We start from the raw sequence: 23,183 nt of genomic DNA on the forward strand, positions 1-23,183 counted from the left end.
ATCTCTATCTGTTGTTAAAAAAAATATGACCGATTTTAATAGATTGATAAGAAAGATTCTGACAAAGCTGACATAAGTCTGGTAAATGGTGAAGCCTGTAGTCGCCGTCCTCTCGCTGAAACCTTTATTTTTAGGAGCCCATGCCCACACATCGTTCATTTTATAAGTAATATTTAAGGTTTTTATTCTCTTGACACTCAAACCAAGCCAAAACATGAAGTGACTCAACATTTGTGTGCATGTGGATTGTTTGTTTGCACCTGAGCTCTTAAATCGTGTGCGGCAGGATGTTTGCGTTGGACACCACCACAGACTTGTTTGTTTACTGCTGTTGTTTTATTTTCCAGTAATATTTCAGCATGGCTTTTATAGGAATATCAGCTCATGTACAGAGCAGGACCTGTGCAGGGTTTTGTTTTGATTGTTATGGAGCTTTAAATAAACTGCATTGAATAAACTGAATTTATAGCGCCACCTGTCGGTGAATGATTCACATCGTGCATGAAAGGAAGTGTTTACATCACCATGACAACTGCCAGTGTTTGTGGTCTCCATGGAGGCAGATGTAAACAAACCTCCTCAGGGAAGAGCAGCAGTTCCCGTGAGAGAACAAGTTATATTAACTTATTTTGGTTACTTGCCTTTTATTTTATTTTAATATAGATTAGAGTAATTAGCCATAATGTCTATAAATACAACCCATGGGCTTCCTTTCCTGCCAGGCAACACTTTTCGCAATTTAACGGTGAGAAACTTTGACCTTTAGGCCCATATTAACTTTGCTGTCTTGTTTTAATCTAATTCTGCATTTTTAAATCTTGTTCCTAAATGCAATTTTGCTGGAAATTAATTAATCATTCTTCTTCTTCTTTTTCAAGGAGCATTATGTAAATGATATATGAGATATGCTGATATTATATTGTTATACATTTTGACCCATTATTTCTGTGCTGTTATTCAGAAATCCGCTTTCCACAGAGCTCAGACTCTTGATTATAAGAACGGTTACGCTCTGCCCCGGCGGCCCGCGGTCGGTACAGGACAAGAGCCTCTTCTGTCAGTGAACATCAGTCACAGTGAGAGGAACCAGCTGATCAATGACATCCCGAACCTGACCTACGGTACAGACACACACCGACACCCACCGCTACAGCACATACCGGCACACGCTGCTTATGACAAGAAGGTGAAGAGTCATCTATCTATCTATCTATCTATCTATCTATCTATCTATCTATCTATCTATCTATCTATCTATCTATCTATCTATCTATCTATCTATCTATCTATCTATCTATCTATCTATCTATCTATCTATCCATCCATCCATCCATCTCATTGAAACCGAACCAACCTCTCACCTTTACTCTGTTTTCCAGGTTCTGCGTTTCTACGGTTTCTTCCGGCAGGAAGTGTTGCACTCCCCGGATGAGCACTTTCGCGTTCGTCCGGTGATTATTTATTATCACTTGGACGATGACAGCATGTGTGTGATCGAGCCACCGGTGGAAAACTCGGGAATCCCACAGGGAAAACTGATCAAACGTCAGAGGCTGGTCAAAAACCAGCTCGGTGATCTTTACCACTGGAAAGACCTCAATGTTGGGATGGACATGAGTTTGTTTGGAACGGACTACAGGATAACACAGTGCGATGCCTTTACACAGGTACACACACACACACACACACACACACACACACAGACACACACACACACACACACACTGACTCTATAGACTTCTGCTTCTGATGGTTTGGTTTGACTGAGCGTGCATGTGTGTGTGTGTGTGTGTGTGTGTGTGTGTAGGACTTCATGGAGAGTCAGGGAATAGTACTAAATGAGTCGGAGTCCATTCCCAGTGACCCGTACACCATCCGCCGCATTCAGGCACAACAAACTCACATCACACCCTACGACCACAACCATCAGCTGGAGCGGTTCCTCGCCCTGGATCGACAGGTAAACACACACACACACACACACTCCTGTGTGTTCGCCCACACATCAGTTCATTCTCTCACTCATCATTTCTGTGCGGTCTTGTGTGTATTTCCAGGTGCTGCGCTTCTTTGCGCTTTGGGACGACTCACACTCTCTGTACGGAGAGAAACGGCCGGTAACGCTGCATTACTATCTTGTGGATGATTCTGTTGAGATCTGTGAACATCACGAGGCCAACAGCGGCCGGGACCCGTTCCCAGTTCTACTCCGCAGACAGAAGGTTCCCAAACACATCAAACCAGCCTGTGGTGAGATCATAAACACACAAGTCAAGACACATTCATCTGCATAGTGCTTTTCACAATACACATTACACCATCCATCCATACCCATCTATCGATCTGTATAAATTTGGACATACTTATACATCCAACTTTATTTAAAGAGCTGGGCAATAATATAGTCAGTCACATTTTGCGACAAAAAAAAATATATGTATCAGTGTAGTTGATATTTGCTATATAGTCCTACTGTAGTACATACTGATTTACGGTAGTGAACTGTATGTACTGTATGTGGATAAAGTTGGATTTAATATATATCCAACTTTAGACAGAGAGCTGTCGGAGCCGATAGCCTCGTGGGCAGCGCGGTTGCGCTTCAGGCAACCTGAGTTCGAGTCCTCTGCCCAGTTGCATAAAGCACCTCAAGTTTTTCCCTTAAGGTGTGATTTTCCCTCAGCTAAGGGAATGACTTAAGAGTGTTGCATATAATCCCTCAAACGGTTCTCTCAGGTAAGGGGAACCGTTAAGTGTTTCCCAGGTTTTGCTGTTATAAAATTCGATTGCTGTCATGGACACGTTATTTGTTAATAGACATCACAGAAAACAGCATAACATGGATAAGGAAAAGCAAATATTAAAGAGAAGGACCAGACAAGACAAAACTCAAATTGATAGTTTACTCAAATATTGAATAAATACTCACAATCATGTCGGTTTAAACCCATAAGTCTTTCATTCATCTTTAGACACAATTAAGACATTTTTAATATTCGCTCATCATTTCTGTCCATTTATTGAAAAAAGTAATCCGTATGATTCAGGCTGTTTCGAAAGAGGTTCCGTTAACCATATAACATGTGCTTTATGTGTTTATATGAAAAAACGGCAAAAAAATAAACAAATTAGCATATAAAGGGCCGATCGCGTCTCGTTAGAAGACTTGGATTGAACCTGCTCGCTCCGTGTAACACTTAAGGTGAAGTTTTCCAAACCTTATGTTATACTTAGGAAAATGACAGTTAAGTGGCTTTATGCAACACTCATCGTTTTTTAAGAGATTGCTTAAGGGAAATATAGATATTTAAGGGTAATTCTTAGGGTTTATGTCATTTCACCTACTTAACGGTTATTTTTTGCAACGCCCTCAAGTTTAAGGAAAACCTAAAGGCCGTTCTTAAGGGAAAATTACACTCTTGGTGCTTTATGCAACCTGGCATTGGTGTTGTGCCGAATCTCCCTGCCAAATAACCCTCCTCGTTGAGTCTGTTATCTGATTACTTAATCCTAACCCCAATCCTAATAATCTAGCGGGGTCAGAATTCATCACAACACCGACTTGGGGACCTTTCCTGACCCCACCCCCTCTTTTCTCCCTCTTCACTTCCTATTGATTATCTACACTGTCCTGTCTCAATAAAGGCAACAATTCTAAAAATAAATAAAAACTCTTAAAAATAGAGCTATGCGATAATATATAGTTCTGTCATGAAACTCTAGATGGCACAGGCTGATAGGTCATTAACTGCTGTATTAGTAGCCAATGAGCTCGCTGCTCAACCTTCAAATACTGGTCAGCATTTTCTGGAACAGTTGCAGCGCACTTTCAGAAACCCTCCACCTCCCCCAGCTCCACCTGTATAGATCTGCTACGGGTAACTCATGTACGCTATATTGTACAGCAGCAGCATGTCTTACTTGCTCACCGCATCGCATTGTGTATTGGCAGAAGCTATTCCTATACTTGCTCCTATATTCTGCCAAGATATATCAACATTATCATATCCATTACTATGCCTAACACTCATAGAGTTGTCACGACAGAAATATAGTTTACAGAACTAATTTTAACACGGGGACAAACCTGCTTCAGTTTTTTTTTTTTTTTTATGTTTATAGAAGTTTAGACAATAAATGACTGAATTCATATTTCACATGAGCATAATCAAAGGACATAATCAATATATTAACACCGAATCCTTAAACATCTCTCTTTCTTGACTCAGAGCCATTCCCCAGCAGTGTTCTGGAAGTTTCCGCTCATGATGTGGAGGAGTATTTCTCTCCTCAAGACTTCAGGGTCGGTCAGGAGGTCCTGCTGATGGGGAGGCGCTTCCTGCTGTATGACTGCGACAACTTCACCCGGAAATACTTTGAGGAGAATCACCCCGACATCTTGCTCAAACCGTTTACTGTTGACACCAGGACACCACAAGACATCAAGAGGGTCAGATACATTCTCTTCATTGGGCTAATCTCATCTGAAAGTTAAATGAGATTTAGTATGCAAATGGTATGTCATTTCAAGTGATATATCTGGCACTTTCCACAAATAGGGTACACTCATGTTCTATGTTTGCGCCACAGTCGTCTTAGACTATTCTGACATCTAGCGTTGTGAATGAAGCATCGCGCAAATGTTTTCAGTTAGTGATGCCATTGCAGAAATACACCATTCAGAGTCAGTAGCTATGATTGATGCATTTTGCCACTCATTTTTTTCAACGAATGGTCTGAATGATTTATTAGCGAATCGGTCTTCTTAAAAAAATAAATAAATAAAAAAACATTATTAACTAAATAATTTTTTTGCTTAAACGCAAAAATACACAAAAAGGCCTATTTTGTACCCTATTCATGGAAAATGACCTTCATGGAATATTTTCTATCCAGACTGTTTTTGAAGTAAATGATGCGTTTCATTTTCCTTCCCTCCATCTCTTCATCCATATATTAGTCTGTCCATGAGTTCTGTACGCACGCATGATTTTTATTGTGGTGATGATGTCATGCTGTCACGCAGGTGATCCCTCCGTATAACGGCTTCGGTTCTCTGGAGGACTCGTTACAGAACTGTCTGTCTCTGGTTCCTGAACCGCCCAAGAAAGACGTGATCAAACTGCTGGAGAACGACCACAAAGTCCTGCGTTACGCCGCACGGCTGGTGAGAATGCACCTCATTTGCATAATCTCCAAACGGAGTATTGCCCTAAAACAACACGGACAGCATGAGCAAATAAACGTTTGTTATGATGAAAATCATTGTGACTTTAAAGGTAGGGTTGGCAATTTTCGGAGACGCTAGCAATAGCGAGCTAGCTTTGAAAGCATAATGTCCGACCCTCCCATCAGAGCGTCTCCAAAGCCACGTCTCCTAGAGCATCACGAGATACAGCGTTAGACTACCTTATGTCTCAAAGCACATTACATTACAATAATAATGAAGATCAACAACTTAAAGAGCTCTGACCTGTACCACCTGACTGCTGCAGATTCATTTCAGCGCTGATAGTGTTGACATCGAAACGCATGAATTCGAGTCACGAACCGCTCCGAGTATAACGTCACGGGTCTCCATCTCCAAATGACAGTAGTTATGGCGTGAACGCAGCATTAGCTGGTTGTTTTGGTTCAGGAGGAACGGTTAAAGGCGGCTGATGTTTCGTTTGCGCTGCTCGGTGACTGACGTCTGTCTAACTCATAGCATGAAACCCGATGGTAATGTGTGACGTTTGCGTGAGCAATACATATACGTCGTTGACAGACAGGTAGGACATCGTATCATTGCATTTGGAGCAAATGCAATTATTGGATAAATATGTCATGGTCCTACGCCTTCCACAGATGATATATATATATATACATTTTATCCACTTAACTTGGTGATTGCTATCAGGATGCGAAGAGACTTAACCAGCCTAACAAAAAATGTTTCTGAAACACATCACCCCTGCCTTTTATAGGAGTAATGTTGCTGCCGTGTTCGTCTTGTTGTTAGGCCAATTGTTTTGAACAGTGAACTATCTTTATTTTTTTGTTGTTTGAAGATTTAAGATGATATACAGGTAAAATTATCAAATAAATCTTACATCAATATTACATGTCCACAAATGTATTGATTTATTTATTTAGATTTCATCTGCATCAGGTCCTGTTCATCATGTCAAGGTTTATTTAGTGAAAATGACTATACATTATTTCTTATATATCACTGTTATCATCTTCCTTAGGATTCCCAGAATCCCCTGGATGAGGGACGGCGCTTCGTTCTGTCTTACTACCTGTCTGATGACATGATCAGCATCTTTGAGAAATCCGCACGTAATTCTGGCATCATCGGAGGAAAATTCCTAGAGAAGACTCGGGTCTCAAAACCAGGAAGCACAGTGGAAAACCCAGAATACTACGGGCCAGCAGACTTCTCTATTGGAGCTACTGTGGAAGGTACAGATCAGAGACAAGACTTCCTGGGAATCATCACTGTTTTTCTAATGCTTGTGTTCGTTCTGCTCTCCTCTGCAGTGTTTGGCCATCGGTTTGTCCTGACGGATGCTGATCGTTACGTGTCAAGTTATCTGGAGTCAGTGTCCCATCACATCCCTGAACACACACTGTCTTCACTGAGACAGAAGTTTGTGGTCAATCAGACCTCAGACCAGGACGAGCAACGTGAAGGTAAAAAAGATGTTTGGTTGTGGTTTCGCAACTGCAGCCTTTCGGTTACATCTTCAACCAAGTGAAAAGGGGAAATGAAGTTCACGTCATTTACTCACCCTTGCGTCGTTTCAAACCTGTAAGACTTTCGTTCATCTTCAGGAACACAAATGAAGATCTTCTTGATGAAATCTGAGAGCTTTTTGTCCCTCCATTGACAGTTACGCAACTACCACTTTGACACTTAAAAAAAGTTAATAAAAAGATCGTAAAACGAATCCATATGAATTGAGCGGTTTGGTCCAAATGTTCTGAAGAGACTCGATCGCTTTATATGATGAACAGATTTCATTTAGGCTTGTATTCACATTTAAACATTAATCAATTCACACGTCAGTTGTGGTAAACCGAAGCTCAAGCATGTTCGCTTGACGTGCGAGAACCAATGAGGTTCATTCTTGTTAAGCTTTCGCAAGAACCATTGAGGTTTGCTATCGGGCGTATAAACCGCTCAATTCACATGAATTAGTTTCACAATCTCGTCATAAACTTTTTGAAGAGTCATAGTGGTAGTTGCATAACGGTCAATGAAGGGACAGAAAGCTTTCAGATTTCATCAAAAATATCTTCATTTGTGCTCTGAAGATGAACGAAAGTCTTGCGGGTCTGGAACAACATGAGGATAATGCCTCAACAGAGTTTCACAAGAAATCTTATTGAATGTTTCTCTTCACATCTGAGACAGATGGAGCTCCAGACCTCCTCCGGAGCTGAAATCTGCTGAGCAGTTCTGTCCAGTATAATGCTACCAATCCTCAAGATACCAGCAGATATCGTCTGTGAAAAGGAGTTTTTGTTTTTGCTTTTGTTTATCCATGGCGTGTGATGTAAATGTGCAATAAAGACAGAGCAAAACAAGCATGTTAAATTAGTGTTATTGGGGTAATGACCCTTTACGTATGAATCTTGGATTCATGAAAATCTTAAAGGGATAGTTCCCCCAAAAAATTCAAATCCTGTCATTAATTATTCAAAGACTTGTTCATCTTCAGATTACAAATTAATATCTTTTCTATAAAATCTGAGAGCTGTCTGTTAGTCCATTGACGGCTATGAAAATTAAGCTTTCATGGGAAAATAGGTATTTAAAATTAAGTATTAATTAGTTGTTTTCAGTTTATGCTTGTTTTATTTTTAGTACGAACAGATAATAAAAAAAAAATTGTAAAACCATTTTCTCTTTTCAGATGAAATGTGACATTCTCATAAGAGACCAAATGTGAATTCTTTTCTGTTTGCCATTTCATTATCAGCTAATGATTAAATAAAGTAAATAAAGCAAAAAAAAGGTGAACTATCTGTAAAGCCAGAAAACTCAAAACAATGTTACTATTCAAAAAGGTTCAATATTTATAAAGCATCGTCATATACAATAAAATATCAAACTGCATAAACGTACAAAGCAGAACCTCCATAAACACTCATTACAGGAGAAAGACTGAGTGTGTTTGCTCTGATTCATTTCACAACTACAACATTTGTTCCTACCTCAAACTGGACAAAAAACATGGATTTTCCTTGTTTCTTTGCCAGATCTTTTTAGATTGTCATGTAAATATTTTGTTCATTACAAACTCAGAATGTGTGAAGTCTCAAAATAACACCTTTGATTCAAATCATCTCAATGAGTGTCCTTTCAAGGCCACCGTAGTTGCCACTTTTATACCTCAAATGCAGAAAAACAAACTAACCTCAAAACAGCGCTTTAATAAAGAAAGACTGAGTGAAGTTTAGAAAACATATGCAGAAGAAATAACGAATACTGAAACTGGAAAGAAGTTTAGAAATGTCGACAAGAGCCTGTTGAGGGTCCTGTTGTCACTTCCTCAGAGAAACGCCACATGCACTTCTCTTGATGTGGTAACAGGAAGCAGATGATCTGTTTCCTGTGCCCTCGATGTGTGGAGGCCATCCGCTGGAGTGAGGCTGAAGTTTACGGCGCCTTGACCTTCTTGAGACGAGGAGATGTGCCGTTCTCCGCTTTAATGAGTCCATTCTCATGATGACCGACTGCAGGACACAAACGGCTCGTGTTAGAGAGGAAAAAAATGCAACGTCGAACACCAAACTTCGTCATGTGTGTAACCGAAGACATCAGACCTACAAAACCAGTGTGTGCGTCACGCTTTGGCTTTCACACACAATAAAAGAATATTATTGCCCAGAGGCCAGGGAAAGTTCACCTAGAAACCTACAAAAACTGTTCTTCACATAAAGCTTTTGTGAATAGCTTAGACCAACAGTTCAGCCAGAAATCCTGCATCGCATTGGATAAGAAAATTGGCACGTCAGCACTGGTTACGACAGGATGGATGAGTAATTAATACAATTTCTGGGTAAAGTAAATCTTTTAAGCTTACGGCTCAAATATACTTATTGTTCCAAATGAAGTTCGTTCTCCTATTTCAAAGGCCATGTTCACAAAACCGCAGAACACTGTTGTGTCTTTTATTGAAGTCCATAACAGGGTTTTGTTCATGCACAGTTCAGTTACAAGACGCTACTCTAAGTTGTTGTGTGAACAGGACATTGAGATTCACACCGGTAAGTAAACGCGGTTGTCAATCCAACAAAACGGACAGTGTGCATGAAGCCAAAATCAGAACAAAACCGAGTTCGCTTGGAGTCATTTCTAGAGTTTGAAACTGCTTGCCAAAGCCAACTCAGAAAAGTTCTCTTCGACTGGATTTATTAAACGCATTTGAACGACAAATTGGTTCATGATTACGTAACAGGTTTTTGTTTTAAAAACATTATTTTATTTTATATAAATTCATGTTCCATTTATACTTAATTTTGACACATTTTTCAGGTTAAATAAATAAAACGACTAGCACGATCAAAAACAAACAAACAAAACAAATCTATTTTTACATTTTTAACAGCATAATTATTGTTCCATTTATTAAAACCAAGTATATTTCTCAAGTTTTCCCACCATTTTTTACATTAATTCCAAGAGATGCTTTGTTCTGCTGTAACTTTAACTGCTGTTAGAAACACTTAAGAAAAATTAGCGATTTATACACAATTTCATAATATTTGCATCGGTTTCTTTTTGTACTGTGGATTATTTTCCCACCCTCGCCTCCGCAGCGGAAATATCACTGGCAAGTAGTTTTGACCACCCAAACCGAATTTTGTTCTGGTCTGATTTTGTTTGTTACGTCACACCAGTTCGTTCTTCTATTTCACTTAAAGTATATCTGAGCCTTAAGCTTAAAAGAGATAGTTTATCCAAAATTTTTATTAACTACAATTATTCATGCACACAACGTAGCCAATGGTGACGTTTATTTTGATATTGAGAATGAAGCGTGCAGAACATATTTTAAATTCATCCAAACGTAGTTGGGATGTTCACTAACAGTATAACGATGCTCAGGTATTTTAAACTTCTTTTTAGCCCTAAGAAAATATGAACAGGTGAAACTCGAAAAATTTGAATATTGTGCAAAAGTTAATTTATTTCAGTAATTCAACATAAAAGGTGAAACTAATATATTATATAGACTCATTACATGCAAAGTGAGATATTTCAAGCCTTTATATTTGTTATAATTTTGATAATTATGGCTTACAGCTTATGAAAACCTTTTCACAATATTCTAATTTTGAATTTGGGGTTTTCATAAGCTGTAAGCCATAATTATCAAAATTATAACAAATATAAAGGCTTGAAATATCTCACTTTGCATGTAATGAGTCTATATAATATATTAGTTTCACCTTTTATGTTGAATTACTGAAATAAATTAAACTTTTGCATGATATTGTAATTTTTCGAGTTTCAGCTGTATATCGGGGTCTAATTAGAGCAGTGTAATTTAGAACGAGCATGTACCTGAATCTCGTTTCGGCGTGCGCTGCATCTGTTTAGTAGCCGCTCTCTTCTTGGCTTGCTCTAATCTCAGCTCACGTGTTCGGCTCAGCTGGAACCGGAAGAACTTCCAGAGCAGCCAGGATTGAGTGAAACACACCATGAACAGCACCAGCAGCCTGCGTGACACATTTCAGCATTACTCTCATGTCTGGGTCTCTCGTGATGTACTGAACTACAATGAGCGTGAATGTCTGTCTCGCCTGATAGAAAGAGTGTTGAAGTTTCCAGTCTCCAAATCAAGCATCTGGTTTTCAGAACGAGCCAAACCGAAGCCGACAGCCAGGAACATCAGAGTCAGAGTGATCATACGGGTCAGGACGAACCCAACGGACCACATCTCAAACCTACACACACAAAACAAACATATTTGCTGTTATATAGAGAGATTATGATATAAGTGACCGTCAAAGTTTCGGGTCAGTTTATGCTTTCGAAATGCATATCTTCTGCTCACCAACGCTGCATTTATTTGATCAAAAATACAGTAAAAACTGTTCTTTTTAAAGTACCATATTTCACAATATTACTGATTTCTATTTGAATATATTTTAAACTGTAAATTATTCCTGCAATCAGAGCTGAATTTTCAACATCATTACTCCAGTTATTCTTATTATAATATAATTATCATCGTGCTGCTTAACTGCGATGATGCATGCTCTTTGATGAATAGAAAGTTTACATCTTTACAGTCACTTCTGATCAATTTAATGCATCCTTGCAGAATAAAAGTATTAATTTCTATAATAAAAAAAATAGTTTGAATGGTAATGTATACATTATGGAATTAAAGCATGATGTCTGAGGAAGTTTGGCTCACATTTTGTGGTGGTTTTCATCAGTGAAGTAGAACAGTCGAGACAGATGGAAGCCCATCTCAGAAATATACTGCAGAAACAACAGAACCAGCCCGACCCGTGTCAAGCTGAAGAGAGATGAACAATATATAATAAATCAATCATTCTTCATGCAAACATCGGATATTATACAGTTGTTAAATTTAAATATTACTTGAATAAACTACCTTTTTAGTTTTTAGGGCTCACACGTAAATATATATATTTTTTCTCTTCTTCATTGCGATTTTACCACTTGTGATATTGCTTGTGTAAATAACAGACATGGTACCAGTCTCATACCATAAAAGACTTATATAGAGATCGTTTCGGTTCCCCGAACTAGTAAATACAAAAATCTCAAACCCATTTAAGGGTAAAAATTTAATTGATGTTCAGCAAATAAAAAAAAAAAGTATATAATACAGACGAATAAATGATAAACCTTGTTTTGCTGAATATTAGATCACTTTCTACAAAAGCACTTATAGTAAATGATATGATCACAGATCATAACCTAGATGTGCTGTGTTTACCAGAAACCAGGCTAAAACCAGACGATTACACAATACTTTAAATGACTCCAGAGTATTGTTATAAACATGAGCCTCGTCTGAAAGGCAAAGGGGAGGTGTTTCTGTAATTTATAGTAATATTTTCAGTATAACTCAGAGGTTTAGTAGAATTATTTTGAAGTGTTGGTGCTTAATGTAACACTATCTAGTGTGAATGATAAATCCTGTTTGACATTTTGTTCTGGCTACTGTATATAGGCCACCAGGGCAGCATAAAGATTTATGAAAGAAATCCTGGCTGCAGATAAAGTCTTAAAGGCTAAGGTATAAAAGGTATTTATAGACATTTTAAACTCTATTGGAGTTAGAAAACGCGTGTCAGGACCCACTCGTTGTCGTAATCATACTTTAGATCTAATATTGTCACATGGAATCAATGTTGATGCCGTTGAAATTCTGCAGCAGAGCGATGACATCTCAGATCATTTTAAAAACTTGATTAAATCGTTCAAGTTTATATTTGTTTTAAATCATAAAACACAGAATGATACTACACAGATACTATTTTTGGCCATATCGCCCAACTAATTTAGACCGTACTGAGACTGCTCTCCGAGTTACAAATGATTTGCTCTAATCTTCCGATCGGGGTTGCATCTCTCTATTAGTATTACTGGATCTTATTTTTTGCATTTGATACTATAAACCACAACATTCTTTTGAATAGTCTTGAAAATTATGTTGGCATTAGTGGAATTGCATTGGCATAGTTCAAATCATACTTATCTAACGGGTTACAAATTGTAGCAGTAAACGAAGAGATTTCATATCAATCACAAGTTCAGTATGGCGTACCACAAGGCTCAGTACTAGGACCGTTGCTGTTCACTCTGTACATGCTACCCTTAGGAGATATCATTAGGAAGCATGGGATTAGTTTTCACTGTTACACTGGTGATACTCAGCTCTATATTTATTCGCACCCTGGTGAAACATACCAGTTCACAAACTTATCAAAATGCCTTAGTAGATATAATAATAATAATAATAATAAGATGACTAGTAATTTCCTACCACTCAATTCTGAAAAAAAAAAAATTATTGGTCCAAAAACCTCTGGGCATGTAATAACACAAAATACTGTCTAACACTTGATGGCTGTCAAGTCTTCGTCATCAGTTAGGAACCTGGGTGTGCACTTTGATACCAATCTTTCATTTGAAAGCCACTTTTCTAGCATCAGAAAAACCGCATTCTTCCATCCTAAAAATATATCTAAACTACAAAATATACTCTTAATGACAAACGCAGAAAAGTTAGTTCATGCGTTCATGACCTCAAGGCTAGATTATTGTAATGCTCTACTGTGTGGTTGATTTGCACGCTTAAAGGGATAGTTCACCCAAAAATGTAATTTACTCAGCCTCAAGTTGTTCCAACTGTAGGAGTTATAGTATAGATGTATAGTAGCAGATATTTTGAGGAATGTTGGTAATCAAACAATTGACTGCACCCATTGACTTCCATAGTATTTTTTTTTTTTCTTACTATGGAAGTCAAAGGCTACTGTCAACTGTCTGGTTAGTTACCATCATTTACTCATGACAAAATGATGACAATTTCCGTTTTTGGGTGAACCATCCCTTTAATAAACAAACTCCAGCTAGTCCAAAACGCAGCAGCTAGAGTTCCTACTAGAACCAGGAAGTATGACCATATTAGCCCGGTTCTATCAGCACTGCATTGGCTCCCTTTTAAGCATTTCACACATTTTAAAATCTTGCTAATGACTTACAAAGCACTAAATGGTTTAGCTCCCCAGTACTTGAGAGAGCTCTCACATTATAGTCCTTCACGTCTATTGCGATCTCAAAATTCTGTCCGGTTGATAATACCTAGAATATCAAAATATTCTGCAGGCATTAGATCCTTGTACTATTTAGCACCCAAACTCTGGAACAGTCTTCCTAGCCTTGTTCAGGAAGCAGAACACATCTAGACTACAAACACATCTCTTTAACAAGGCATATACATAACACATTATCATATTTCTATAAACCACTCGCATCCATTAAAGGATTGTTAGGCTGCAATTACGTCAACAGGAACCAGGAACACTTCCCATAACACCAGATGTACTCGTTACATCGTAAGAAGAATGCCATCTATGCTAATATTAGTCTCTCTCTGTTTATCCTGAGGTTACCGTAGTCAGCCGTATCAGATCTGTATCCAGATTAGAGGGTGGACCCACACCTAGACACGACCAAAACGCAGCCCTGAATGTCAGCAGAGACCGTGTCTACTAGACAATCCCCTGTGAAGACCTCGTCGACACGACAGCCATCGGCACAGATCCTCAGGAAACACAACGAGAACCAGACCTATGACCAGCTTCATCTCCATACTGGCGTGATGAATCGAATCCAATCTTCAAGCAAAAGGAACTGGATGAAATAGTTGAATGATACCGATCCACAATCTATGACTTGTGATGCAGCCTGAATCATAATCACACCGTGTGCGTTCACTGGCCAGAGGAGAACTGGCCCTCCGACTGAACCTGGTTTCTCCCAAGGTTTTTTTTTTAATCCATTCTGTCCCCTGATGGAGTTTGGGTTCCTTGCCACTGTCGCCTCTGGCTTGCTTATTTGGGGACACTTGACTGCGCTGACACTATTGGATCACTGTTTTCTGCAGAACTGCTTTATAGCTAAAATTAATCAATTCAATAATTGATGCTCTTCACAACAGAACTGAATAAACACTGAACAACGACACTATTTTCTTCTAGAGCTGAAATAAACTCTATTTGCATCATTTAACCATTTTCCGGTTATTTTAATTTTCCTGTAAAGCTGCTATGAAACAAATCTGGATTGTATAAAGCGCTATTAATAAAGGTGATCTGACTTAATAAAAGTCAGTCCAGCAATTTTACTGTGATTTATTAGTTTTCATGTGTGGTTCATGACTTACTTCAACAGATACGCAGCCAGAATGTGTAACAGGTAGAGACTGATGTACTGCAACTGACGAGGGACTTCCTCCTAAAAACATGAAAAGAGCAACACAATTATAGTTTTATTATATTTCTGTTATTATATACTTTAATTATATTATGCATATACCTACGTATCTCCCCTGCTTCAATGTTTCTGCGTTCCTCTCGTCTTCGCTTACCTTTCTCACTTTCTGGAAGTAAAGCTCAGGCAGTGCGTGAAACCAGTATGCCAGCTGTGTGAGGTAGAAGAACTTCACCTGAAACCTACAGAAAGACAATTACAATCACATGACAATCTGACAGAACCAATCACTGGCACTAGACGTTTCCATCAAAAGTTTATTCACAAAATTGGAATATCCCATAAAACATCTGCAAATAAAGCAGCGTTTCCATTCCATGTTCAAGAGAACCAAATTGTCACTTCCTGGGAAATTGATGCAAACCATCTATATTAAAACTGGAAGTTTCTGTAATCAGAGAAGCCAATGTGGCTCTTTTTCCCTACATCATAAATGACTCGCATCTCAGATCAAGCAGACGAAATGCAATAAACCCGGTCATGGTATCTTGTGTTCGGATGCATCATGTTTGTGAACGCAATCATGCGAGACACTTCTGGGAGGGAATTAAACCAAATAATCAAACCAACATTCAAGATGCTGTGCGATGCAATTGGTCAGCTGGTTAGGCCAGTTATCCAATCACATAATTTGTTGAGGCAAAGTCACATGAGTTTTTTTTGTTAGAGGGATTTATTCAGTAAATGTATTTCCATCATAGTTTATGTGCATGCCTTCTTATCGGATACATTTTTTAAAATCTGAGTGCGCACATTTTTTTATGCATATTTTTTACATTTTTGTGCATCTTGGCGTTTCCATCCACCTTTTTTTTTTTTAATAGCTACTGTCATAAAAACAGAAGATGTCTTCATGTTATTAATCTATTTTATATGTTACATAATAATGTTGTATACACACAATAGTGTTTGCATTGATTAACAGAAAATATATATATTTTTTGTAAGCAAAATAAATCCTTTAAAGCCATTCATACTTTTTACACAAAAATATTTTCAACCCATTTTTAAAATAAAATAAAAATGATCGCCGCCTAAAAGATAATTATTAATTCAAATCTGCATAAATTCTATTCAACTGTGAAAATAGGTAATCAGCAATATATAAATGTATACATTTTTCATAGAAATTACAAAAATCTCATTGCAAAGTTTAAAAAAATATATAGGCTTAATTTTCTTAATGAAAAATCTACATATACTTTTTTTTCTTATTTTTGGATGAAATAAGACTCCTGACAGTTTTCGTGAGATTCATGCTTTGATCATGTGTGTATGTACCTCAGGTGAACATGAGGGTAATTCTCCCAAAGGCTGCTGGGATGCAGGAGGAATCCCTCCTATTAATTACATAAACAATTAAGTGCCAAACAGAAAGCATGAGGTCTAATATGCTGTGTGTGTGTGATCTGGCGGCTCTTACTGTGGCGATGACATAGAGACTCCATACACTGGACACCAGGTAAAACACACACAGCTGCCCAGATTCATTAAACTTTGTGTTTTTACTCTTCGACAGGTGGAGACGCCGGTTTACTTTCTGCGACGGAGCACAAAGAAAAAGAACAATAATAATATGGTATGCACATTAAATAAATTAATCTGTTGCTTGCAAAGAAACAACAACTACTTTCAAATGGCCATCAATGGAAATTTTCTCACATAATAGAGCCAAATGCATGGTTAATTACAATAAAACTACATTACCCACAATGCATTGCATTGTAGCACTTACATCTAGCACATACTCCTGCACCACTGCGTGAAGGATGATGGTGATACAAAGATAGAAGAGGACAGTGGCACAGTCTTTCCATCCATAATGATACAGAGTCACTTCTCCATCTGAAACACACACACACACGTTAGCTCATGTTGCAGATGCATCAGACCGAACTGGTAATGACAGACTATCAAAGCAAATGACTGTGTCAGACCTGCGCTCATGGTGCTGATGTTGTACTGAGGCTGGATGAATAAAATTGCTGTTTTGGCTGTCGTCTGAAAGAGAGAAGAAATCAACTTTCCCCCACAATGATGAGCAAAACACACAGACGTGACCCTTTACCCAAACACACACACACACACATACAGATCACATGTTCTATAATAAACACTCATGTGCTTTCATACAGTTACAGCTGAAATTTAAAGTTTAGATTTATTATTCTTGTTCTTTAACACATTTAAAAATATATATAGTTAGACACTTCCTGAGTAGCCTATTTCATTCTGACGTAAATAATAAGACGACTATCCAATACAAAGACTCAAAGGAATAACATGGCAACAAACAGTGGAAAATAAAGTATAATTTTAATCATATATAAAAAAAGTATTTTAATAATTTTAGTAGTTTGTATTATATGGAAGCTTGTTTCCACCACAGAACAAAAATAAAAAAGGTATTTAACTTTTACTCACAACTGAAAGTATAAACTCGCAACTGTGAGTTACAAAAATGCAAGAAATAAAGTCAGAATTATGAGATTAAGGTCACAATTACCTTTTTTTCCCTGGTGGAAACAAGCTTCTATAGTATTATTATATATTTGTTGCAAGTTGTGTACTTATTCCTTATAAAATTAATGTAAAATATTTACTAAAATGGGATCTTGTACAACACTTTGCCATTCCAATGTCAAAAATATTGCTGTCTGCTCTATGTTGTACATTAAAACATTGACTTTAATTGACTGAAAATAGCTTAATAAATCCAGCTTATAATATATAATGGCCGGAGAACTGCATGAAACCAGTACTGACATTTCACATGCATTTTTTTCAGCAGTTTGATTAATGAGAAATTGCAAATCAAATCACGTTTCATGAAGGCCTGAACAACACAGATGTGTTTGAATGAAACACACAGATGTTCAGAATCAGATGAGCAGGTGTAAAAGGGGGAAACCCATCTGAACACACACATATTTGCATGACACATGAGATGAGTGAAATAGACCATGAAGAGAGTTTCATTCAGTGTTTATGACTAAAATTACAAACCCGAGAAGACAGTTTACCTAGAAACTTGAACTTCAAATGCCTATTTTTGCTTTAGGTTAGGGCTTCATAAGCGACAGATCATTTTGTATATGAATATGAAGCGTTTCTGAGATTCATATAGTGGTCTCTTCAGGAATGCCAGTCAAACTGGGGCCGAAAGAGAGATTTGACGTGGCACTTCAGACCTGAACATCATACAACTCAAATACACCATTACGACACCAGGTTTATCGGTTTAAATTACACATAATATGCTTTACGATCTTTACGTATCTTCATCAACATCACAATGCAGAAATCTGGGCCCAGGAGACAGTGATAATGTTAGGATTTGAGTTGTGAATAAAGTTAAGGACTTCTTTTAATGGACTAAACTCAACCAGAGTGGCGTTAAATGCATTATGTAAATGTTTTATTGTAGATTAATGCAGAAATTGAGTGTCTGAGACTTTTACAAGCAGCTAACGTTAAGTGAATTTGATTTGATTCAAAAGCTTTAACGTTAGACATTCAAATAAAAGTAGACTCTGTCCACATTTTTGGTCTGTTTTTAAAGTTAAAATGTCCGTCTTAAAACTGCATGCTTAATTTTTAATGTAAAAGTCAGAAGAACAAAGAGAGACATGCAGAAAAACAGCTGGCAGAGACACAGACAAGAAAAAAACGAGAATCCAAAAGTCTTTAACTTACTCACCTCAAACATCAGTCCAATCAAAATGAAAATAACCAAACTAAAGACAATGTCCGCGTGATTCTGAATGAGAAACTCTTGGCTAAAGAAAGGATAGCTCTTATTTCTCCTGCGAAAAGCCATTTTACAAGTTCCCGATTTTCTGCTAGGCTTTTTTTCCTCCAAATCTCAAGAAACTTCCACGAATCACTCCAAACTTTAGTAAGCACACTGCGCATGCGCGCTTTAGCCACGAACCAAAGTTAGCACGCATGCGCGGTAGAAGTTAGAAAGGATTGGTGATGGACAGACCACTGGGTGGAACATTTAGGTACTACTCCTTTTCGTTTAACAATTTAACATTCCAGATACAGATACAATTAAAATACATTTTGTCGTGTAATAGCCTATAGATAGCATTTAGCCGAGTAATAGGTTAAGCTTCATTTTCATAAATGAAATCGGTAGTACATCAAAAAAAATTTTTATTTAATAATACTTTAATAATAATTAAAAATTAAATTAAATAATAATTTTAATCGCGTAAAATCCGCATCAGCAATGGCTGTAAAATGATTTTTTTTTTATTAATTTTCTTATCAGAAACGACTGTGATTGGTCTATCCCTACCAGCGCTGCGAAAAGGAACATATATCACGTGACAGCACAGCAACAACTACGTATCGCTACAGAAAGTGTGTGTATGATGATCATTTACAGCTGAAAAACGACACTGAAAACGTTGAATAGCCAGTTATTAAATTAAGATTTTTCATGTAATCTAACGAATTTGTGTTAAGCTTAGTTAACTACATTTCTACAAAACACAGTTTAGATTAAACCAGGATTAGGCCTTAGTTTAATTAGGGCATTTAAGTAGATTTTATAAACGTGCCTTAGAAAAAAAAACATTACTGGCGTACATCTTGAGACAAAACAATGCCACTGTCATATTTGAAGATACATCAAGTTGCTTTCAGATAAAACAGCCCAAATATGCATTTTAGTCTGGGACCTTATCTGTGTGAAACCTGGGCCCGGTTTTTCAAAAGTAATCCACTAGGATTTTGGATAACAGATTGGATCAAATCTTGAAAATGGGTTTTTCAAAAGAAAAAACGGATTACATAATCGGATTAGATCACGTAATCCAATCTTGGTTTTGATCTGGATCAAACCTTTAGTTTGGGTTTTTCAGAACTTTTTTGTAGGATTTGGATCACTTTGATCCAAAAAATCTGGATTAAACTGATCCCATCAGAAGGGTGGATTTAGCGTGGATTTCATGCCCAAAATGTAATGAAAACTTAAAAAATGTATCAAATAATACTATATTTGGATCATCATGCAGTATCTTACAAGATATCCTATTTATTCATAAGGTTTTAATTTTATTTGTTCATCCGTCAGGCTACAGTGATTAGGTAGGCTTTAACGTATTCAGCCTTTATAGGCCTACAGCAAAGTAGAAAGAGTTTGGCCTCATAAAATAATCCCCCAAACAGCTGTCAAAATTGACCAAAAACAATACATTTTAATCTGTCACTAATTGAGATATATATTCATCACAATTGAAAATATTTTTGTTTTTAGAATATTTATTAGTGATGCATGCAATGATTACAGAATAACCAAAAAAAATGCAAAGAATGGCAATAACTGATTTTTGAAATCCAAAACAAATCCAAATCAGAAATAGTGTCTAACTATTGCGTCCCTCGTTGCACATCCTGTTTGCTCGTTCTGGCAGAATGCAGGAGGTTGGTTAGGGTCTCCAAGGGGCTCAGGTGCATTGTCAGCACAGAGAGTGACATTGCGCTTAGTAGCGATGTTGTGCAGGACAATACAGGCAAGGGTTATGTTGCATGCTTTCTGTGGTTCCGCTCTCAGGTAGTTAAGGCATGCAAAGCTACCTCTTAAGAACTCCATTAAGTCTTTTTTTTTTTTATTCAATACATCTATATTTGAAACTTGTTATAAATATCCTCAATGTACAGTGTTTGTGTTGGTCTCAGATGAGCGGACTGCTGGAAGAGGATGGGGTGGGGTTTTTATTGTTTTTAAATTTTTTTTAAAGTGTTTTCATTTCAAATAAAAATAAACTTATATTGACCCCACACTGGCTATTCTACTTGTTGCTCTTTACATATCTATTAGTTCTATCCTGTTTGAGAACTGGTTCTCCAGATTTGGTGATCCTGAAAAGTTCCTATCCGGATCAGATTGATCCAATCCGATGTTGCTTTAAAAAACTGGCTCAAAAGTAAACTGGATTACGTGATCACGGATCGCAAAAAAAAGGATTACTAAATCCGGATCAATTTGATCCGGATTAAACCTTTTGAAAAACCGGGCACAGGGAAGTGTTATTATACTGTAATATAATTCTCTTTGCATTATTGTATTAGTTCAATGCCTCCCTTTAGCTGTTTTATCTGACACTTGTTCCGTATATATTAGTCATATAGTTTCCATTGTGTAATAGGCTATTTTTTCCTTCAATTTTATTTATGATGACTAATATTTTCTGTGTGCAGCCGCAGTATAGATGAAGATGAGCTTGATGACTTATTTCACAAGTGGAGACATATGTGCGAGAGATATATTAAGACACGTTCATGGTTCTTGTGAAATTAATTTAATGAATAAATGGAATTCACCATAAGAGCAAACAACCCACATCCAGAAAAATCAAACAAACCTTCATTCACAATATTAGCTTATCTCTATAATTTAATGGCTGAATTTGCTTAGAAATTATTGCAAATATTGACCTGCCTCAGGGGAAATAACCCACTGTTTAAGCACACAGTCATCCTTCAGAACAATGCATGCAAATAACAATTATTAGATAGTAAACACACTCTCAAAATGCTTTAATGAAAAACAATGGAAAACACACACACAGTGAGCACTTCAAACAGTGAAAAACCAATCCAGTGGATATTCACTAAAACACCTCTGAAAAATTATGACCATTCTCATCCAAGGCAAATGTATCATACATAGAATATTTTTATTTTTACTACTCTGTAAAGATGAGCTCCAAAAAAAAACAGCTGTTACAGTAAAACCATTCATCAGCTTTATGAATACGTAATGAACAAATCAATTAATTATAAAAAAAATGATTGAAAAATGATGTTTAGATAGATAGATAGATAGACAGATAGATATATAGATAGATAGATAGTTAGATGATAGACAGATAGATAGATATAAAGATGATAGATAGATAGATAGATAGATAGATAGATAGATAGATAGATAGATAGATAGATAGATAGATAGACAGATAGATAGATAGATAGATAGATAGATAGATAGATAGATAGATAGATAGATAGACATATAGATAGATATATAGATGATAGACAGATAGATAGATAGATAGATAGATAGATAGATAGATAGATAGATAGATAGATAGATAGATAGATAGATAGATAGATAGATAGATAGATAGATAGATAAATAGATAGATAGGTGTGTTTGTTTGACATATATAAATTAGGGTGCAACTGCAACACTTTAAATGCATAAAGTGATGAGAGAAAATTATTTATATTACTTTAGTGTTAAGGTTAGTTTTGGAAGCATGAAAAAAATACAAAAGGAAATTAAAGACTCGAACAAAATTGGCCTATGCTTTAAAAACCAAAGATAAGCAAAAATTAAAGCATGTGGAGCAGTGGACCAAATATATAATCTAAATATAATAACAATCATAATCTATGGTGGTTCTAATGCTCTAATGCAGATATGATCATGTTCCAAGATGAGTTTTGTCTCTATTTATGTCTGTATCATTCAGGCAATATACACCAATGAATAATAAACCAGACCACAGCCCTTCATAAGAGTGGAATTACATCACAGTTTGAGAGGACAGAAGTTAAACAGAACACACACACACACACACACACACACACACACACACACACACACACACACGGAAGATTGTGCTTTCAGCTCAAACCAACAGCATGTAGATTTTTACTGGTTATGTTCAGAATGGCATGTATACACAGATGAAGTTTTTATCTCCTTTTTAAATTATTGTTTGTTTGGACTGCAAGTAGTTACAACATTTTGTCAAATAACTGGATTGAAAAAGTAAAATAACAAACTAAAATCTTTTTTATTTCTGAGATGTTGCCGCTTAATTGAACAAGCAATGTGATGAGGTCATGTGATAATAATGTTACTTATTTAATGTTAGTTACTTGCGCACGCACGTATTCCATTCTGAACATAAACAGACAGACAGTAAGAGAACTAAAAACAAAAGAAAAGAAAAGTAAACTATTAAAAGTTTTTATCTTCAGAAGTCTGAATGTTTTAATGTCTTATATTCAGGTTCAAGTTTTGATGTTCCAGCTGCTTGCATCTTATGAATTAATGCCCTGTCCATTCACACTGACAGTGATCACTGGAGGAAGCGGCCGTAAAACTATTATTATATTTTTT

The 23,183-nt window shown here is 36.8% G+C and overlaps 2 protein-coding genes across 4 annotated transcripts; one reads left to right on the forward strand and one right to left on the reverse strand.

Annotated features, from left to right (window-relative positions):
• Positions 1 to 534: 534 nt before the first annotated feature.
• Positions 535 to 7,575, forward strand: efhc1 (EF-hand domain (C-terminal) containing 1). Of its 2 annotated transcripts, XM_079639588.1 has the most exons (10): positions 535 to 745; positions 962 to 1,186; positions 1,380 to 1,667; positions 1,808 to 1,960; positions 2,058 to 2,250; positions 4,230 to 4,450; positions 5,027 to 5,167; positions 6,234 to 6,447; positions 6,526 to 6,678; positions 7,403 to 7,575. In XM_079639588.1, the coding sequence occupies exons 1-10, from the start codon at positions 683 to 685 to the stop codon at positions 7,429 to 7,431; spliced, it is 1,680 nt and encodes a 559-aa protein (XP_079495714.1). In that variant the 5' UTR covers positions 535 to 682; the 3' UTR covers positions 7,432 to 7,575. The 2 variants fall into 2 exon arrangements, with proteins under 2 accessions (XP_079495714.1, XP_079495713.1); XM_079639587.1 differs by lacking the exon at positions 7,403 to 7,575 and having other exon boundaries at positions 6,526 to 6,854.
• Positions 7,529 to 19,029, reverse strand: tram2 (translocation associated membrane protein 2). Of its 2 annotated transcripts, none has more exons than XM_079639591.1 (11): positions 18,738 to 19,029; positions 16,975 to 17,038; positions 16,773 to 16,882; positions 16,461 to 16,577; positions 16,319 to 16,377; positions 15,135 to 15,219; positions 14,931 to 15,001; positions 11,421 to 11,525; positions 10,801 to 10,944; positions 10,562 to 10,716; positions 7,529 to 8,727 (listed from the first exon to the last, which is right to left on the reverse strand). In XM_079639591.1, exons 1-11 carry the CDS (start codon positions 18,855 to 18,857, stop codon positions 8,651 to 8,653), a joined length of 1,107 nt encoding a protein of 368 aa, XP_079495717.1. In that variant the 5' UTR covers positions 18,858 to 19,029; the 3' UTR covers positions 7,529 to 8,650. The 2 variants fall into 2 exon arrangements, with proteins under 2 accessions (XP_079495717.1, XP_079495716.1); XM_079639590.1 differs by having other exon boundaries at positions 7,550 to 8,727; positions 15,087 to 15,219; positions 18,738 to 18,977.
• Positions 19,030 to 23,183: the final 4,154 nt, after the last annotated feature.

The sequence above is a fragment of the Phoxinus phoxinus genome (assembly GCF_949152265.1).
Source record: "Phoxinus phoxinus genome assembly, chromosome: 16".
Lineage (NCBI taxonomy): Eukaryota > Metazoa > Chordata > Actinopteri > Cypriniformes > Leuciscidae > Phoxinus > Phoxinus phoxinus.